Source organism: Trichomycterus rosablanca, chromosome 20, assembly GCF_030014385.1.
Source record: "Trichomycterus rosablanca isolate fTriRos1 chromosome 20, fTriRos1.hap1, whole genome shotgun sequence".
Classification (NCBI taxonomy): domain Eukaryota; kingdom Metazoa; phylum Chordata; class Actinopteri; order Siluriformes; family Trichomycteridae; genus Trichomycterus; species Trichomycterus rosablanca.
This window is the reverse complement of record NC_086007.1, coordinates 11,298,098-11,317,204: the sequence shown is the minus strand read 5'-3', so window position 1 is coordinate 11,317,204 and position 19,107 is coordinate 11,298,098. Positions and strand designations below refer to the sequence as shown.

Below are 19,107 nucleotides of genomic sequence, written 5' to 3'. Positions count from 1 at the left end.
GAAGGTATATTCCCTGCTCACGCCTCCTCCGACCTGTGTGCAGTCATCGGGGTCCTTGCACAGCGTTAGAAGACTCCACTCACATAGTCCGGTCATCCCGCCCTAGCAGACACGGTAGCCAATAGTCTGCTGCAGGCACTGCCAATTATGCCCGCTAGATGGCGCCCAGCTGACCGGTGGCAACGTCAAGCTTTGAATCTCGGTGCTGGTGTGCTAGTGGACTATCCTGCTGCGCCACCTGGGTGCTCTAACTTGGAAAATTTGAATTTAAAAGTAGTTGTCGTCAAAAAAATCATCCCTGCATTCTATTGAACTCTCAATTTAAGAAATCTGAACTCCAATTTAATTCTGCATGCATTTGTTGAGTATTTAAACTTATTTGTTGACTCATGACAGTGGGTTTGTAATTAATGAATAATTAATTAACAATAGAGGCTTGTGAGGACATTAATGGACTTAAATGCCAGTGTTCTTATTGGCATATTTCTCAACTGGGGTACTGGAGGTACAAGGGTGCACATATGGTAAAAGGAATATTAATAAATGTAAAGCAAAATCATAAAGAGAACCCTAATAATTATTTCTAATAGTACTAGAAAAAGCCAGCCATTTTTGAGATGAGCATGTTAAATAATCATCTATTTATAACCTTACATAAAGCTTTTCCATTTCAGTGTAGAGCTACTAGCTAATGACTGCATGAAGCTAGCTGGTCTAGTCTCTATGATTAAGTATTGCATTAAACATCTTTTTTATAGAATTGAACCATGTTCATGGTAGGGCTGGGCAATATGAATAAAAAAATCATATCTATATGCTTTTGAGAAATGGCGATTATACGATACGATATAATGTAAACTTAAAGTACAATGGCAGACAAATGAGTATCAAAAAAATCCCGAAAAAGTTCAATATTTGATAATGCTTTGCTATCATTGCAAAATGAAAGCACATGGTAAACAGCAGCACCACGACCCAGATCAACCACACAGCAGCATAAAATTATAACCGCTGCTTACCTGAGCTTCTCTTCTTCAAATTGAGACCAAATCTACATATGTGTTGTTCCATTAGGAATAAAATCCACTTTTTTACAAATGTTTTCCTTTATGTTACCAGAATATGCACAAAACTCTGCTGCGCATCACCTCTACAGAAGCCGAACTATTTCTAACCATTTCTGAACCATGCGCCATCTTTTTTGGTATTAAATCTTCGCCAATTAGTTCATAGTTATAATTGCCGGATTTATTAGTAATGAGGTAGACCTGAAAGAGCTTAATGAACGTGGGTGAAATTAGTATAGCAGCACACACTGATAATGGCGGGCCCACGTGGTGCGCCCACCTGCTCATGCGCGAAAGAGAGCATGGTAACCTGTGTATCCTAGGCATACTCAATATAACGATATGGTCTTTTTCAACATCGTTTAAGAAGTAATATCGAATATATCAAAATTTTCAATATACCGCCCAGTCCTAGTTCATGGATGTTGTTAGTGTCTTTGGACTGTGGGAGGAAACCGGCGCTCCTGGAGGAAACCCACGCAGACATGGGGAGAACATGCAAAGTCTACACAGAAAGGACCCAGACCGCTCCCCCTGGGATTCGAACCAAGGACCTTCTTGCCATCCCGCCCCTCTAAATTCATAACTTTCTGTATTTCTATTAATCTAATTTTATTATTATTATTAAGTGTAAGAGCAGTGATAGCTCAGTGGACTAGTAATCAGAAAGTTGTAGGTTCAAGTCTCTTCACTGCCAAGTTGTCAATGTTGGGGTGTTAACTCTCAATTTCTTAAATTGTATTGAGTCAAAATTATAAATGTAGATAAAATCTGCTGACAGAGGTTTAGTGATGATAAACCTCGGCTAGCTCTCAGCCTGCTGGGTAATGATGACCCATTCTATCCTGGCTCCATACAAGGATGTTTCTAGAAGAGGAATGAAAAAGTGTAATAATTGCAGTCAAAATGTAGCTTGGTTTTTAAGCACACCGTAAAGACACCAGCCGTAGTCGTCATCATTAACGAGAAGTTATGCCACAATGTTTGTCATATTCATACAAAAATCAACAATATATCTATAAAGACACTAAAATTAATGGCTTGTGTGGATGTCCAAGTGTAAGGAAAAGATGTTGACCTTAACCGTACTAGCAATCACACAATCAACAGGCCCTTCTTTTCACCAACAGTGACCTGAAATTATGTAGTTAGATACCATACACGTAATAAATAGAAAAGATAGGCCGCTCAGGTGGCGCAGCAGTAAAAACACACGCCAACACCAGAGCTGGGATCTCAAATACATCGTATCAAGTCTCAGCTCTGCCTGCCGTCGATTGGCCTGTTGTTCATATAGGGGCACGGCATTAAGCCGGATAGGGACTCTTTCATAACTGATGCAACTACGACCTCTGCTGGCTGCAGCTGATCTGGTCTAGTGTAGGTGAAAAGATGCATACGGCTGCTGCCCACGTGTCAGAGGGGGCATGGGTTAGCTTCGTTCTCCTCAAAACAGAGCCGGGGCCGGCATTAGTGGAGAGGAAGCATGACGCAATCGGGCAATTGGACGCATTAAAAGTCGGGAGAAAAAGGGGAGAAAATGCATAAACAAAATAAATAGAAAAGATAAAATGTCTTCATTTAAGCTCATTTTGGAAAATGGGCATCACATGTTGTCACTCACATGCAGAGCAAATGGCTTTAAATCCCTCTCCCGTTGTTTTAATCATGTAGTTATGCAAAAAAATACAATAAAATTCATTTTGATTACTCAACCCTGTTTTCGTCACAGTGTACACACTAATGGATCATGCAAACGATTGTGATTTTTCTCCATTATAGATAAATCTTGCAAAAATGAACTTATCAAGTGACAAAATATAACACAGTATATCAAATTTAACATTTTTTTTTTTAATCAGCATCTTATACACTGTTATGTAATACTCTGCTGTGCACATCTAATCCCCTCCATCCAACGGTTGCACTTCCCTTAGAAGTGCCATAGGTTTAGGAGTTGACATGCTTTATGTTTTACATATTTTTACAGACTTATTGCACTTTTTGATTATTTAACATAAATGTTACATATTGCAGCTTTAAATATATAAATACGACTCCCTACGTTGCACATTAGTTACATTTCTTGTATGGTAAAACGTTAAGCACAAATGCTAGTATAAATGTATTGTAATATTATTCTGTGAGCACTGAGTTTGGTTTTGTGTTGGTTTACTTTTGCACTAGTTTGTGGTCAGTTTCTGGTGAAGTGTAAAGAAAGTGAGGACTGTTTGTTTTTAATAACTATTTATATGTATATGAACCTGATAAATGAAGCTAAGCCTTACTATAGTTTTTTAATCATGCATTGCATGCTCTTTCTGAACTGCACTGGGACAATGTTTAAAGGACAGCTTGTGTTTTACTTTATTAATATGTATTCATTTTATTCATTTCTGAATGTATCTCAGCATTGAATTTTAATGTATCCTGACAGCACTGCACAGCAAAATAGAGATGTTTTGAAGTTTGTCTTGGCAACCCAATCTGCCCTGTATTTATAAACTAGAATATTATTGTTTAGGTCTCTAATCACTGCATGGTTGGAAAAAGCAGCAACATACACCGATTAACCATAACATTAAAACCACCTCCTTGTTTCTACACTCACTGTCCATTTTATCAGCTCCACTTACCATATAGAAGTTCTACAATTACTGCCTGTAGTCCATCTATTTTGCTACATACATTTAGCCTGCTTTCACCCTGTTCTTCAATGGTCAGGACCGCCACGGGACCACCACAGAGCAGGTATTATTTAGGTGGTGGATGATTCTCAGCACTGCAGTGACACTGACATGGTGGTGGTGTGTTAGTTTGTGTTGTGCTGGTATGAGTGGATAAGACACAGCAGTGCTGCTGGATTTTTTTAAATACTGTGTCCACTCTCTGTCTCCTACCTAGTTCGTCCACCTTGTAGATGTAAAGTCAGAGATGATCACTCATCTATTGCTGCTGTTTGAGTTGGTCATCTTCTAGACCTTCATCAGTGGTCACAGGACGCTGCCTACGGGGCGCTGTTGGCTGGATATTTTGGTTGGTGGACTATTCTCAGTACAGCAGTGACAGTAAGGTGTTCCACTTATACCAGCACAACACACACTAACACACCACCACCATGTCATTGTCACTGCAGTGCTGAGAATGATCCAACACCCAAATAATACCAACTCTGTAGTGGTCCTGTGGGGTCCTGACAATTAAAGAACAGCATGAAAGGGGCTAACAAAGCATGTAGAGAAACAGATGGACTACAGTCAGTAATTGTAGAACTACAAAGTGCTTCTATATGGTAAGTGGAGCTGATAAAATGGGCAGTGAGTGTAGAAACAAGGAGGTGGTTTTAATGTTATGGCTGATCTGTGTACAAACATCAACAGGGGTGGACAAATTTTACATTCGTTAGCTAGCCTGCTGGGAATGTGATTCCTTCAATGTTCTCTCCTTGCCTTGTGTCTTAATTGCCCCAGAACCATAATACAAAAGGCTAAAATACATTAGCTAATGTAATACAATTCATCCCATGATGATTAGCATGTGGTATTGTGCTTATATTATAACATAAAAGTCGTTATTTTGATCTGGCTAGTGGTTTTATTTTTTATCAGTGCTTGTTTAAATGTCAGGTGATAGTGTGTTTAACAAGTAGAACTAGTAGATCAGTCTTCGCCACATTAATGTACTTTTTCACAGCTATGATTCTGAAAAGATTGGCTTCTGTACAAACTCATTTATTAAACTAAAAAGTACGAATTCTGTCGATTTTCCATCAATCGACAGAACGCATCTATAGCACAGACAGCAAAGAGATTTTGGGAATGGAAAAAAGGGCATGTTTAAACATATCAAATGAAAAATAAGGGCAATGTTTAGGATTGATTGGGAAAAATTACTTTATAAAAAAAAAAGGGGGGGGGGGGGGGGTGTAAAAAAAAAAACCTAGATATCCCGGGTGCCTGGGCTACTATCTTGTTCACCCCTAATTGGACAGATACATAACTGAGATGCTACTGTATGTTTGCGTTGATAAACAAGGGGGCAAAGAAAAAAACACTGTTCTGAATAAAATAGAACCTTAAATGTGTGACAGCAATAATTAGACTCTATTTTATCACTTTTATATGTAGAATGTGATTTAAAAGGTCATCCACAATGAGATTAAATGATTTTGTACATGCATGATCAGTGTTAAATATCGTACAAAATGCTATATTACTATCCACTTACTATTAATGAGATGATGAAAATGAAGGACTTGTGAAAGGCCGTTGTGTCCTGGAGTGTCCTTTGGTAAGCAGGAGTGGAAAAACAGATCAGAGGTTATCATGTCCAGCAACTTGAAGGCTAGTCAGTCTGTCTGAAAACAAGTAGATTCACAGAGGCATGTAGTAAACTGTACAACACTCCCATTAGATAGCAGTGACGCCCAGTAAGGACTCACAATGTACACTGGATGTATTGATCTGAGCTGTTATACCTGTGAACTGTATTCTCTTTGTCTAGTTCTGGTTGTAAACTATTGATGTGAAAGTGACTCGTTAATAAAGCAACTAACAAAAAAGTGTCTAGTGTGGTGCCATTGTGTACAGTAGGGGTTTAATATACTGTCTAAACAGCTGCATTTCTGTGTACAAACAAAGACTTAAGACCAGAGGGAAACCATCAGAGCCCTCTAGGTCCCCAAAGAGTGCCTAAAATATTTTAAAGAATTACATATAGTGTGAGGAGTGATTAGTTTTGATTTTATCATTTAAACAAATACAAATGTAAGCAAATGAATCCTTTATACCTGTCTATGCAATTAGTGTTAGAGCGTGATGGGTTAAATTAAAGCTCTTTGTCGCCCTCTGTTGTTACTATAAAGAATTTAAAGTTTATCCATTGTACATTGTTAGAGGGCAATATATACAGTATATATACACTTTACGCTAAATATATAACTAATAAATAATAATAATAAATAATATAACTATACGTACGTAAAGTACGGACGCACTTTGCGCACCCTACGCAAAATTCGGATTCGGAGCGGAGCATGCGTAGTGAGGCTTCATTCCGCGTTTGTGTTTTGATGAATAAGTGCTCTTTTCTTTCGACTTTGTGCTTATAAATGTAAATGTGAACAGAATAGCATCTATGTTTAATTTTAAATTAACAAGGACACATGTATTCGGTCACTATTAAAAATGTACACATTTATTCACCCAGCAAACACAACTACGTGGTATGAGTTAGCCGCTTGGTGGTGATACGCCATAATGGTAACGTTGTGAGAAAGTAAAGCACCCTCACAGCCAGGGGTGATTTAATGCCCCGAATAATTGAGGGCCCCGGATTGGCTGTTTTATGTTTTATTTATTTTGTTATGAATGGGGAAGCTTACAAACCAATGATTTTGTAAATCATTTACACGTTATTCATATTTCTGACTGGTGATTGGCCAGATAAACTTTAACGAGCTGCCGTAATTCTGATTAGTGGTTTCAGTTAAGCAACGTGAATGTTAGAGCTAGTATGTGAGTGACATTCAGCTCAGCCAATCAGAATGCAGCACCAGGTTTATACACGTGTGTTCGGACGTTCTGCAGTTAGTTTTGTATATGAGACTCGCCTTATGGTCCCAGCATGGAAGTTCGGGTTCTGGAACTAGGCGGTGTAAAGTGCTGTAACGCTCATTGAAGTCCTGATTAAACAGTTAAAGTGACTCGACCCTGTCGTGTGTGTTTATTCCCACACCTCCACCACCGCACAGCAAAAGACCCGCAGCATCCCCACCGGACAGCGGCTAGGTTAGCCGACCCTCTATGGTAGCAAGTGGAAAAATGCTAGCAGTAAAGTGCTGCGATAGCGAAAGTAAAAACACGACAATATTTTCGTTAAGTAAAATATAAAAATAACTAAAAGACAATTAAATATCAGAATACATGTAATCACAATACACAGTGAGTGCACAACCTGCTTAACGTTACAAAATCTATATATATATATAGGGGGGCCCAAAATTATTTTTTGCACTGGGGCCCATGAGCTCCTAGTTACGCCACTGAACTCTGTTGTATTGCGTTGTGTACTGATTTTATGAAAACTATACAGCCCCTGGGCCCACAGGCAGGTTAAATCGCCTCTGCTCACAGCTGTAATGTCTTTCGTATAGTTAGTGTACTCAAGTCTTTATCTTTCATAATAATAATAATAGTTATGGTGTATGAGTTATTTGGGATTTAGTCAGTATCTCAGCTGTGAACTAGTTGGCTAGGCTAGGTATTGACACCTTCACACGGCTGTTCTAACTTTATTACTAGGGGTGGACGGATCGAGCCAAATATCGATAGTATCGATACTTAAGTTTTACTTTTTCTCCGCTACATTCAGCACATTTCTCCCGTTTTATCAGAAAGTAGAAACCATGTTTGTACAGACGCTCCTCTCACATCTTACATGAACACCTCACTGCTCCTGCTCTGCTGTGTTTTGTTGTGGTGCCGTCACGTGACTAAGCGACCAGGAGACCAAGCACATGTAGCAGTGAGAGAGAGAGAGAAGCTGTGTGTGGGGATATTTTTAGAAAAGTGCAATGAAAGGGATAAATTATGTTTTGTTATTATATAATTGAATCTGAACAAAACCCTCAGACTTAGTTCATTATAGTAATAAATGCCCTAATTATAAATCATAACACACCGCTCTCCCTTACATGAAAGTAAACAAACTGCTTTTTAACCCTTGTATTGTGTTAGAAAGCTGCCCACATCTTTAGTGTTAGCGGGTCAAATTTGACCCAATTTAAAACAGCCTCAAAAAATACTCAAAAACAATAGTTATCATCCAATTTTGTTTCTCACCTGATAGCTAACTTAGTTTGTATTTAAATCCATGTAAACACTGTTTTTAATTTTATTTTTTTGGCTCCATAAACTTTTCATCTCACAATATACTACTCATTTTCAATAAAAAAAACCTGTTTAAATACATTGTAGTGAATTTCCTATAGTGAAGAAACAATGTAAGGATATTATCTGAGTCTAACAGACTAATTTCAGAGCACACTGAGCAAATATTGTTTGTATTTTTTTTTTTATCTAAACATTATTATCTATAGTGACATCAGTGCTGCTACGGGTCAATTTTGACCCGTATAGATTTTTTCACTTTTTCATAAAACCAACTTTATTTTACTCAGAATAGCAGGTGTAAATTGAAAATTAAACTATAAATTGAACATAAAAACAATATTTTGTGTGTGTGCATGTGTGTGTTGTTTACATGCATATATCACAGTATGTGATTGTTTTAGTGTGCTCCTTGCAGATGTGTTTCTTACATGTGTGGCAAGTGGTGCTAGTATTTCTGTCCTTGTTGAAGGGGCAGGACTGGCACCTCTTTCTCTTGTTCCCCCTAGCATCGCCTGTCTGGTTCCATGTACAGGATGCTGGTGTGGGTGTAGCCTGAAGCTCTCTCACCAAATTGACAGAGGCTTGGGTTCGGGGCAGCCGCTGGCATCTTTCAATGTGGGGATATACCAGAGTCCTCCCCAACTCCTCCAGAAAAAGCCTCCTCTTGAAGGTTTTTCCGATGTTTCATCCAGGATTTATTTCCGTCCACACCACAAATGCATTGTATGCAGAAACATACAATATATTATAAAAAGACTGCCATTGGCCACCTTTTTGTCTTTCGCTTGCATGTGTATGTGCCAGTGACCTAGTCCAGATTGTCAACTCCTTCTTTGTTTTTGTTATAATCCAGGATCATATCTGGCTTTTTGTCCTCCCTACTGCTCACAGCAGCATCCTTGTGGAGAGTGGGCATCACAATGACATTTCTGGGGGGTTTTTTGGACAGTTTGACACAATTGTGGTTCTCTCTAAGAATGCAAACTTCAAGGAGAGAGGTGCCCTGTCCTTTGTTCCAAGAAGTGCAAGAGGAAGCTCAGGTTTGTTTTTCCTGACCGTTCCCACCATGGTCAGCTTCTTCTTCAGCAGTTCTTGGTCATAGGACGTGAAGAAATTATTACATGTTATATTGTGCCCCTGAAGACCATTTGTCATGTCTAGGACCACTTGCTTGTGTGTGTGTGTATGTGTGGTGGGGCAAATTGAGCCAGATTTGATCCACAGAGCAACCCACACCTTTTATGTAATAGACGCAACAGCCAGTATTCTATGCCGGGTCATATTTGACCCATAACACCACAAATGTCACTTTTTTTATTAGAGACATGGAGTTTTTAAACACCTCACTGTCACTGCTGGACTGAGAATAGTCCACCAACCAAAAATATTCAGCCGAAAGGCAGGAAACACACCAGACAGGCCGTCATTTCATCACAGGGCAGACACAAACATTCACACACTCACAATTTTAGTAGCTCATAACATGGAGCAGTGTTAGCTCAGCAGCTAAGGTAATGGACTGTCGGACTAAGGTAATCAGAAGGTCGCCACTGTTGAGCCCTTGCATAAGGTTCTTAAAAACAAGCCGCGTATTCCTTAATAATTATAAGTTACTTTGGATATTAAATCGTCTGTTAAATACCACAAATGTAAATGTGGGTCTGCTTATCTGCAAACAATATGGGTCCAACTCAATGAGCGAAAGACAGGACAGACACACACAAACATTCACACACTTACACTTAAGCCAATTTTAGTAGCTCAGATTGACCTGGCTGCATGTCCTGGAGTTATGTGAGAAAAACTGGAAGAAGAACCCACATGAGCATGCAAACTCCACACAGAAAAGACCCTGACCACCGAGCTGGGGTATCAAACTTAGTCGATTAGCAATTTAGCTGTGTAGAAATTAGGAGGTAGGAACCTGCAGGTAAGGAATTTAATTCAGGGTCATCAATCAAAAAAGCTTTTTAAAGATAGACTACTCCAAGCAGTTTTAGTTAAATTTGTGGGGGTGCCACAGTGGCTAAGAGGGTAGCACTGTCACCTCACAGCAAGAAGGTCCTGGGTTCGATCCCCAGGTGGGGCGGTCCGGGTCCTTTCTGTATGGAGTTTGCATGTTCTCCCCGTGTCTGCGTGAGTTTACTTCGGGTGCTCCGGTTTTCTACCACAGTTCAAAGACATGCAGGTGAGGTAAATTGGAGATACTAAATTGTCCATTACTGTGTTCGATATAACCTTGTGAACTGATGAACCTTGTGTGATGAGTAACTACCGTTCCTGTCATGTACGTAACCAAAAGTGTAACACATGACGTTAAAATCCTAATAAACAGTTAAATTTGTAAAAATAAATACATAAAATTATATATTTAAAAAACGTCTAAGTACATTACATGCTCACACAGTAAGTCAAAATACACACAATCCTTTACGACAATTAACATTTGTCTTTATTACAAATGTACAGCTTATGATTTTCTATTATGATTCCATTGTTTTTGCTTAATTCTTTATTTTGTACAATTAATTCTGCTAAAAGAATTTCTCCCATCAGCCATCTCAGAAGCGTTATGATGAATACAGTGCAGTAAGTTGGACTGAACTGAAAACGAGATTATGCAGAAGTAGGTTGTGGATGTTTGTCTGTGTAAAGGCTTTGTTCATTTATGTGTGTGTGCATTAATTATGGCATTGTGGCATGAGGCTACATGGGACAAGGCATCCACTAAACATAAAGTACTCGCACCGAAGGAGCCCAACATTGTGCTGGATAGCTAACGTCATCTGTGCAAAGGCTCCCAATTCCCAACACGCACTCTATCTCTTCTCATGGACTGGGACTTCTATCTCGGGTTGTCTATGCTCATGATGAACTGGGTAAAACGTCTCCCAAAACTAAAGGCAAAAATCACTTGTGTGTAACACATACTCAATAATTCAGTTCTATGTGCATGACCCAGAGGGGGAAAACAGTCTGAAGGAGATGACGTAGTTGCTGATCAATTAATAGATGTGCAAAGTCAATAACAAATTCTTAGTTGTTTTAGGAAAAACATTCTTGTCACCCAAATGCAAAAAGGCAAGTGCACGAAGTGTTAAAATCACCAGGGGAGACTAGACAACGTAAAATTGCAAAATAAGTATTTTAAGGCTTATGTAATGGCAAAAGAAATATAAAACACTAACTGTAACTGTGTAATACTGGAATATTGATGGCATTTGAATGAGACCAATATGACAGACAGGCTACGTCTAGACAGCAAAATAAGCTGATCCAATGGTTCAGAAATGTACAAAGTAAACAAAAAATAGGAAAATAGGCATTTTTTCCACTACACAAAATCCCAAAACTGTTTGTAGGCACCAAAAGAACCTATTGATACTTGGGGAAGGGCCACCAGTAACGTGTATTCCTTATTGTTGTAGTCATAATGCAAACACGAAATGAACAAATGAAATAGTCTGACCTGTTAATGCTGTGTTTTTAGTATCAATAGCAACATCCTGCAGGTTGGAGCATTTTTCTCTTTGTCCCCCAATTTTCTCATGTCCAATTACTCAGTTGTATATCTCCTTTACTGCTGCAGACCCCTACCCTGACCGAGAAGGGCTGTAACTAACACACGCCCAATTAAACATGTATGTAGTAGTGAACTGCTTCTTTTCACCTGCACGAGGTGAGTTCTCACAGGCATCAGTATTGTGTAAGGAAAGGTACGCACTGATATCCTTTATTCCCCATCTCGGTGCAGGCGACATCGACCAGCCAGCAGAAGATGCAATTGCAGCAGTAATGAGAAATCTGCCCAGCATCCCTCAGAGATAGCCGAACGTGTCTGTGTAGGTACACAGCCAGTTGATAGCAGGTAATTATCTTCTTATGCAGGATGGTCAGAATGAAGTGTGACATCAGAATTGAGATGATCTTTAAATGCAAATTATGTATGAGCTATGATACCGCACAGCAACAACTTCCAGTGACTGACCCAACAGGCCAATCATACGATGTGTGTCTGATGTCATATTATAGTATCTTACTGCATTTTCCATTAAAATTTCCTGGTCAGTGCCCAGACATAAGCACTAACATGGGTAAATTTTAGGCGCCCAGGTGGCGCAGCGGGATATTCCGCTTGCATACCAGCACCGAGCTTCTGAACTCCTCGTTTCAAAACTCGGTGTTGCCACCGGTCGGCTGGGTGCCATCTAGCAGACATAATAGGCAGTGCCTGCAGCAGATCCGAATTGGCCACCGTATCTGCATGATGGGGGCCGGACTATGTGTACTTCATACGCTGTGTAAGGACCCGGATTGGCGGAAGAGACGCCTGTGCAGAATGCATGGGTGAGAAGTGGAGGGCTGTGCACGTGTCGGAAGAGGTGTGTACAGCGACGTGAATTTTCCACGGTAAATTTCTAAATGGGCAGAAAAGACCTGTCGGCCGCTAGTGTCAACCAGAGGTTTGTGTTGTCATAGTGACATTTCGGTAGTCAAATTTCCCAAAAAGTGCCTATTTGTGTGAAATGAATCTGACCAGCTGTCTAGAAGCAGTCTGATAATGCAGTGTTAATGTTTTGTGTGCATGCATTTATAAGCTCCAGTTTATCGTCTAACCCACTAACACACAAAACCCATTCAATGAAATGATTTTGTTGTTCAGCCTTTAACTAGTACTGAATTAACTAGGGGAGAACTTTATGCAGCACAGCTGTCATTTCTTATTACTGCAGCCTGCTAAAGGAACACTGATGGCACCTTTTAACCATCACTATTCACTTCTGTAGCTTATATAACATTAATATTGACAGTACATGCTGTCTGAAAATGCATACTGAATCTAAAAAAAAAGAAAACACCTGGTCCAAAAATAAATTCACATCAGAGATCCATTTCTCTGATGCTTCCCTTGTTTGAAGAAGCCAATTTGATACTGTTTGAGAAAGTACACTGGAAGCTCTAGAGAGAAACTACCCAAACAGAGTGGAGATTTTGTTCCTGAACTAAAACACAGGCAAAGTAGCACATCTGCACCAGCTGAAAAAAATAAACAAGCCTGCTATGAGATGAATGGAGAACAGTAACCAGTCTCTAACAAAATGACAGCAGACCTTATGTACAACCATAACTGCTGCCTTTGTGCAGAATTAGGGAGGCTCATCGCTACAGTGTATGCACTCCCATCATTATTTTGACTTTGGCTATGATCAAAACACAATGATTTCTGTACAAACAATGTTCCCGGAATACAGAGGGCTATACCACAAAGATTGCTCAACAGAACTTTTGCTTAGTTCATGTAAAAAAATGGTCAAAATGAAGCTTAAACACTAAAGCAAAAAGGAAAGACATTCTCTGGGTCCAGACGGGTTTTTGCGGACTTTACATTTAAGGCAGTGAGCCTCAGATGCTGACTTTGAGAAACCCAGCTCTGCTGCACCTGAAAACCAGAATGTACTATTTTATGTAGTGATCAATTAAAGTGAAGTGGAAACTATTTGGGATAGGACTTTTTTTTTTTTTCAGGCAAATGAATGTATAATGTTAATCAACAACTATGATTTGGATTTTTGCTTGATGCCTCAATAAGAAGGTAAAAAGATGCTTGAATGCGCCGGTGGTGAAGCAGTAAATATGCTAGCCCACTACCGCTGAGATCCAAGGATCAAATCTCAGCATTGCAATCAGCTAATCTGGCGTCTGTACGTACTTGATTGGCTAATGTTTGAGAGAAGGCTGGCTGAAAGGGCCTAGTAATCGGGTGCACTTGTGAGTGCGCTTTCAGTGCCGGTCCCAAGCCCGGATAAAAATAGGAGGGTTGCGTCAGGAAGGTCATCTGGTGTAAAAACGGTGAGGATGGGAGGAGTAGTAATTGGTTGTATCGGAGAGACAGAGAGAGCTTATAGTCCGGATTTAGCGCCATCTGATTTCCACCTTTTTGGACACTCAAAGAAGCTTTAAGGGGAAGAAGATTTTCATGTGATGATGATGTGAAAGCAACAGTCCATCAGTGGCTATGCGCTCAAATAAAAACATTTTTTGCTGATGGCATTAAGTTGGTACGACGCTGGGAAGAACCCTTGTATTACTGATCTGCCTGCTCAATGTGAGGCTGCGAGCCTGTAAATTAGGTTCATATTTGATTTTAAAACCATTATATAAGAGTAGTACACAGAAAATTAACCTTTCAGATGTGTAATTTGTGATGTTTACACAGTAATAAAAATGACAAATCTGTGTATTTTTATATACTGTGGGTGGGGGTTGCCACTTAGCCTAGGTTACCATGGTGACCGAGTTAGCTGTCTAAATTCTGTACCTAGCTCGCAAACTGACAAATCCCGCTTCGTGGTATAACCCTCTGGTGTGTTCTGTAAGATCGTTAAAACCGTTCCACAGGTGTGTGAACACCTCAATACTGAGTAACAGCTGAGTGTCCCATTATAAACGCTCCCCTTTTTTAACTAAGTAATAAACAAATGAAATAACAAAAAATAATAACACATATTCAACAAAAAATAGCAAGTAACCATGAAAACAATGATAATTAAACATTAATAATAATAATAATAAAAAAAACTATAGTCATAATCATTACAATAATTCCAGTGTAAGTGTTTAAGTCTAAACATTTGTCCCGGGAGGTAAAGGCCAGCAGACGTGGCTTTCAAAAACAGACATAAATCAAGAAATAAGGATTAAAGAAATGAAAGTAAATGATAAAACAGAGAAAGCAGACTGTATGTGTGTGTGTGTGAATGTTAAACGTGCATGTAAGCGCTCCTAATTGGAGCAACAGCAAGATCTATTGTCCAGAGATTGTAAGTTCAAGGCCCTGTGATGTCATAGCCGTTTGTAGCATGTAGTACCAGAGAGCGATATGGCCCTGGGTTGGTGGTATGGCATCCTGTCTCCCTTACTGATCAAAGCTGCAGGGTATAAAGCGTGTTCGTGTGCCAAACCATGTTACGTGGCTGAGTGGCTTTACGTGTCTTGAAGGAAGCACGTGTTAGCCTTCACTTTCCTGGGTGTTGTGTGCGGGACAAACATAGAAATAGCTCAGGAAATGGCTAAAGGAGGAAAAAATAGGCAATAGTGAAGGAGTGCAAGTGAAAGACCCACTTGGACCTGACTGTGTGTGTGTGTGTGTGTGTGTGTGTGTGTGTGTGTGTGTGTTTGGGTGGAAAGTGAGAAGAAAGCGGTGCACATAGAGAGGAATCCCAATAACAGATCAGTGAGATGATTAAAACCTTTCCAATTAGGGTCTCTTGTGCCCTCCCTCCGTGTAGGTGGTGCCAGCTACATGTACTTTCCAATTGCTTTCTTTTATTCTTTTTAATTCCACTACGTGTTTCCTTCTTCCATTTAACCTCGATGTCCTCCTTTCATCAATCATGTGCATCTCATCCTACGTTAGCAGTTCCTTCCACCACCACCAGTGTGTCCTGTCTCTGTAGTGCTTCCCCGAGCCTGTTTCTCGGTCAGTCCGTGCCTGTTGTTCCGAACGCCGGGTCACTGCTTCTTCTCGCGGGTGGTAATAGTGACGAGCTGTTTAGCAGCCTTGGCTATGTCATAGGCGCACTGTATGACCTGCTGTGTGAGAAGCTGGTAGTCGACAGCGCTGGCTGAGGACTCGGACGGGGCCGCTTTACGACACTCCACCTGCAGGCGGGAAGCGCTGGTGGCCAGCAGCTTGAGGGAGGCACGCACAGCGTCCAGGGCTGGCCTCTGAGGATACACATAACAGACAGAGAGTTAAGAAAGTGACTTCTTGTGATTGCATACGTTTTTGCCCTCAAATTCCACTATATGTAGGGATTTTTAAAAATCATTCATTAAATTACCATCATAAATGACAGAATATATGGAAGCTATAATACACAATACAGCCTACTTAAATGATTAAATGTAAACTTAGAACATACAGCGATGGTCTCAAATACGAAAAGTCCATGTTTTGACACACCTCCCCTCTGCATCTACAGAACTGGTTACCGGAGTCGTGTTTTAAGCTGCTTTACACTTCGAAATCTTGGACATTTTGACTAACAGATTGCTAACTTAATTGCTGTAGGATTGCTAGGACCGCCTCATAGTGCAAATTAACCAGTAAACATAATACGCTTGAATGCTACGTGAATGAAAAATGTTAAATCGCTAAACACAAACCTTAAATTTTTAATTTCATAGCAAATTGCATATTACATGGGAAACGGGTGCGATTTTCACGACCGTGAATTAGATAGGGGCTTAACTATATGGCCAAAAGTATGTGGACCGAGCTTGTTGGACATCCCATATAGGTGCCAAAATGCCCCTAGATAATTTAATCATATAAGTTGTTTATGTTTACTTTGGATATCTGGATATTTCTGCTATGCTCAGTGTAAGTGTGCACTTTAGTTACTTTTTAGAGATAATTTAGGATAGAGCCTGACGGTTTTCTGTGTTACAATATAAATACTTTTTAATGTTTATTGGAATGTATATTGTGTGAACCAACAGGTTAAAAATTCCACTAAGGTCAATTTAAATTTCCAGCTGCAAAAATACTGTAGGTGTAAATGTAGAAAGAGTGTATGTACTGACCTTGGGAAAGAGAGAGGCCATCTCTGTTACTGCTGAGTGGATCTTTTCTGAGCATGGCACAAAACTAGAATCAGAACAACAACAGGTCGTGTTACTCTTAATGTTTACAGTCTGGCTTATTTTAAACTCAAAGACACTGAGAAGATCTAAAGAAGCAAATAGTTTTTTCCCCCCAAACAATACTACTAGTGCGGGCACTATGCATTACACACAATACATTGTACGTTGTAATGATACACTTACAAGGTCAGATTTGCCAATACTATATATACTATATATATATATATATATATATATATATATATGTGTGTGTGTGTGTGTATGCATGTATATACATACATACAGTGTATCACAAAAGTGAGTACACCCCTCACATTTCTGCAAATATTTCATTATATCTTTTCATGGGACAACACTATAGACATGAAACTTGGATATAACTTAGAGTAGTCAGTGTACAGCTTGTATAGCAGTGTAGATTTACTGTCTTCTGAAAATAACTCAACACACAGCCATTAATGTCTAAATAGCTGGCAACATAAGTGAGTACACCCCACAGTGAACATGTCCAAATTGTGCCCAAAGTGTCAATATTTTGTGTGACCACCATTATTATCCAGCACTGCCTTAACCCTCCTGGGCATGGAATTCACCAGAGCTGCACAGGTTGCTACTGGAATCCTCTTCCACTCCTCCATGATGACATCACGGAGCTGGTGGATGTTAGACACCTTGAACTCCTCCACCTTCCACTTGAGGATGTGCCACAGGTGCTCAATTGGGTTTAGTCCATCACCTTTACCTTCAGCTTCCTCAGCAAGGCAGTTGTCATCTTGGAGGTTGTGTTTGGGGTCGTTATCCTGTTGGAAAACTGCCATGAGGCCCAGTTTTCGAAGGGAGGGGATCATGCTCTGTTTCAGAATGTCACAGTACATGTTGGAATTCATGTTTCCCTCAATGAACTGCAGCTCCCCAGTGCCAGCAACACTCATGCAGCCCAAGACCATGATGCTACCACCACCATGCTTGACTGTAGGCAAGATACAGTTGTCTTGGTACTTCTCACCAGGGCGCCGCCACACATGCTGGACACCATCTGAGCCGAACAAGTTTATCTTGGTCTCGTCAGACCACAGGGCATTCCAGTAATCCATGTTCTTGGACTGCTTGTCTTCAGCAAACTGTTTGCGGGCTTTCTTGTGCGTCAGCTTCCTTCTGGGATGACGACCATGCAGACCGAGTTGATGCAGTGTGCGGCGTATGGTCTGAGCACTGACAGGCTGACCTCCCACGTCTTCAACCTCTGCAGCAATGCTGGCAGCACTCATGTGTCTATTTTTTAAAGCCAACCTCTGGATATGACACCGAACACGTGGACTCGACTTCTTTGGTCGACCCTGGCGAAGCCTGTTCCGAGTGGAACCTGTCCTGGAAAACCGCTGTATGACCTTGGCCACCATGCTGTAGCTCAGTTTCAGGCTGTTAGCAATCTTCTTATAGCCCAGGCCATCTTTGTGGAGAGCAACAATTCTATTTCTCACATCCTCAGAGAGTTCTTTGCCATGAGGTGCCATGTTGAATATCCAGTGGCCAGTATGAGAGAATTGTACCCAAAACACCAAATTTAACAGCCCTGCTCCCCATTTACACCTGGGACCTTGACACATGACACCAGGGAGGGACAACGACACATTTGGGCACAATTTGGACATGTTCACTGTGGGGTGTACTTACTTATGTTGCCAGCTATTTAGACATTAATGGCTGTGTGTTGAGTTATTTTCAGAAGACAGTAAATCTACACTGCTATACAAGCTGTACACTGACTACTCTAAGTTATATCCAAGTTTCATGTCTATAGTGTTGTCCCATGAAAAGATATAATGAAATATTTGCAGAAATGTGAGGGGTGTACTCACTTTTGTGATACACTGTACATACACACACACACACACATATATACATACGGTGGTGTTCAAAAAAATAGCAGTGATTTTAAAAAAGTGAATAAAGCACAAAATCATTATAATATTTTTATTTCCATAAATCCAAATGCACTGAAAATACTACACTTACAATTCTAAATCAACACATTAACATACTTTAGTCAGTTTTTGTTCATCCTTTACAGAAAATGAAGAAAAATGAATATTCGGCTGTTCAAAAAAATAGCAGTGCCAGCTTTTTTCTTTAAAAATGCAAAAATATTATCTAAAAACTGAAAATGTTTGAGGTTTTACTTTACTTTAAATTACTGAACTAATATTTAGTGGCAGAACAATTGTTTCCGAGATCTGTGTTGCATGGAGTCGACCAACTTCTGGCACCTCTGAACAGGTATCCAGTCCAGGATGATTAGACTACATTCCACAGTTCTGCATTTTTGGGTTTTGCCTCAAAAAACACGCTTCAGATATCAGCACAAGTTCTCTATGGGATTGAAGTCAGGGGATTGTGCTGGCCACTCTATTACCTCAATCTTGTTTGTCTGTAATCAAGATGTTTTGGGTCATTGTCATGTTGAAACACCCATTTTAAGGATATTTCTTCTTCGACAT

The 19,107-nt window shown here is 40.0% G+C and overlaps 1 protein-coding gene across 2 annotated transcripts in view; it reads right to left on the bottom strand.

Annotated features, from left to right (window-relative positions):
- Positions 1-14,498: 14,498 nt before the first annotated feature.
- Positions 14,499-19,107, bottom strand: part of git1 (G protein-coupled receptor kinase interacting ArfGAP 1) — a 44,228-nt gene continuing 39,619 nt past the window's right edge. For both annotated transcript variants that reach the window (XM_063017387.1, XM_063017388.1), the window contains 2 exons: positions 16,550-16,613; positions 14,499-15,688 (listed from right to left, as the gene is read on the bottom strand). In XM_063017387.1, the coding sequence (XP_062873457.1) occupies positions 15,473-15,688; positions 16,550-16,613 (280 nt within the window). In that variant the 3' untranslated portion in view covers positions 14,499-15,472. The remainder of the gene's footprint in view (positions 15,689-16,549; positions 16,614-19,107) is intronic.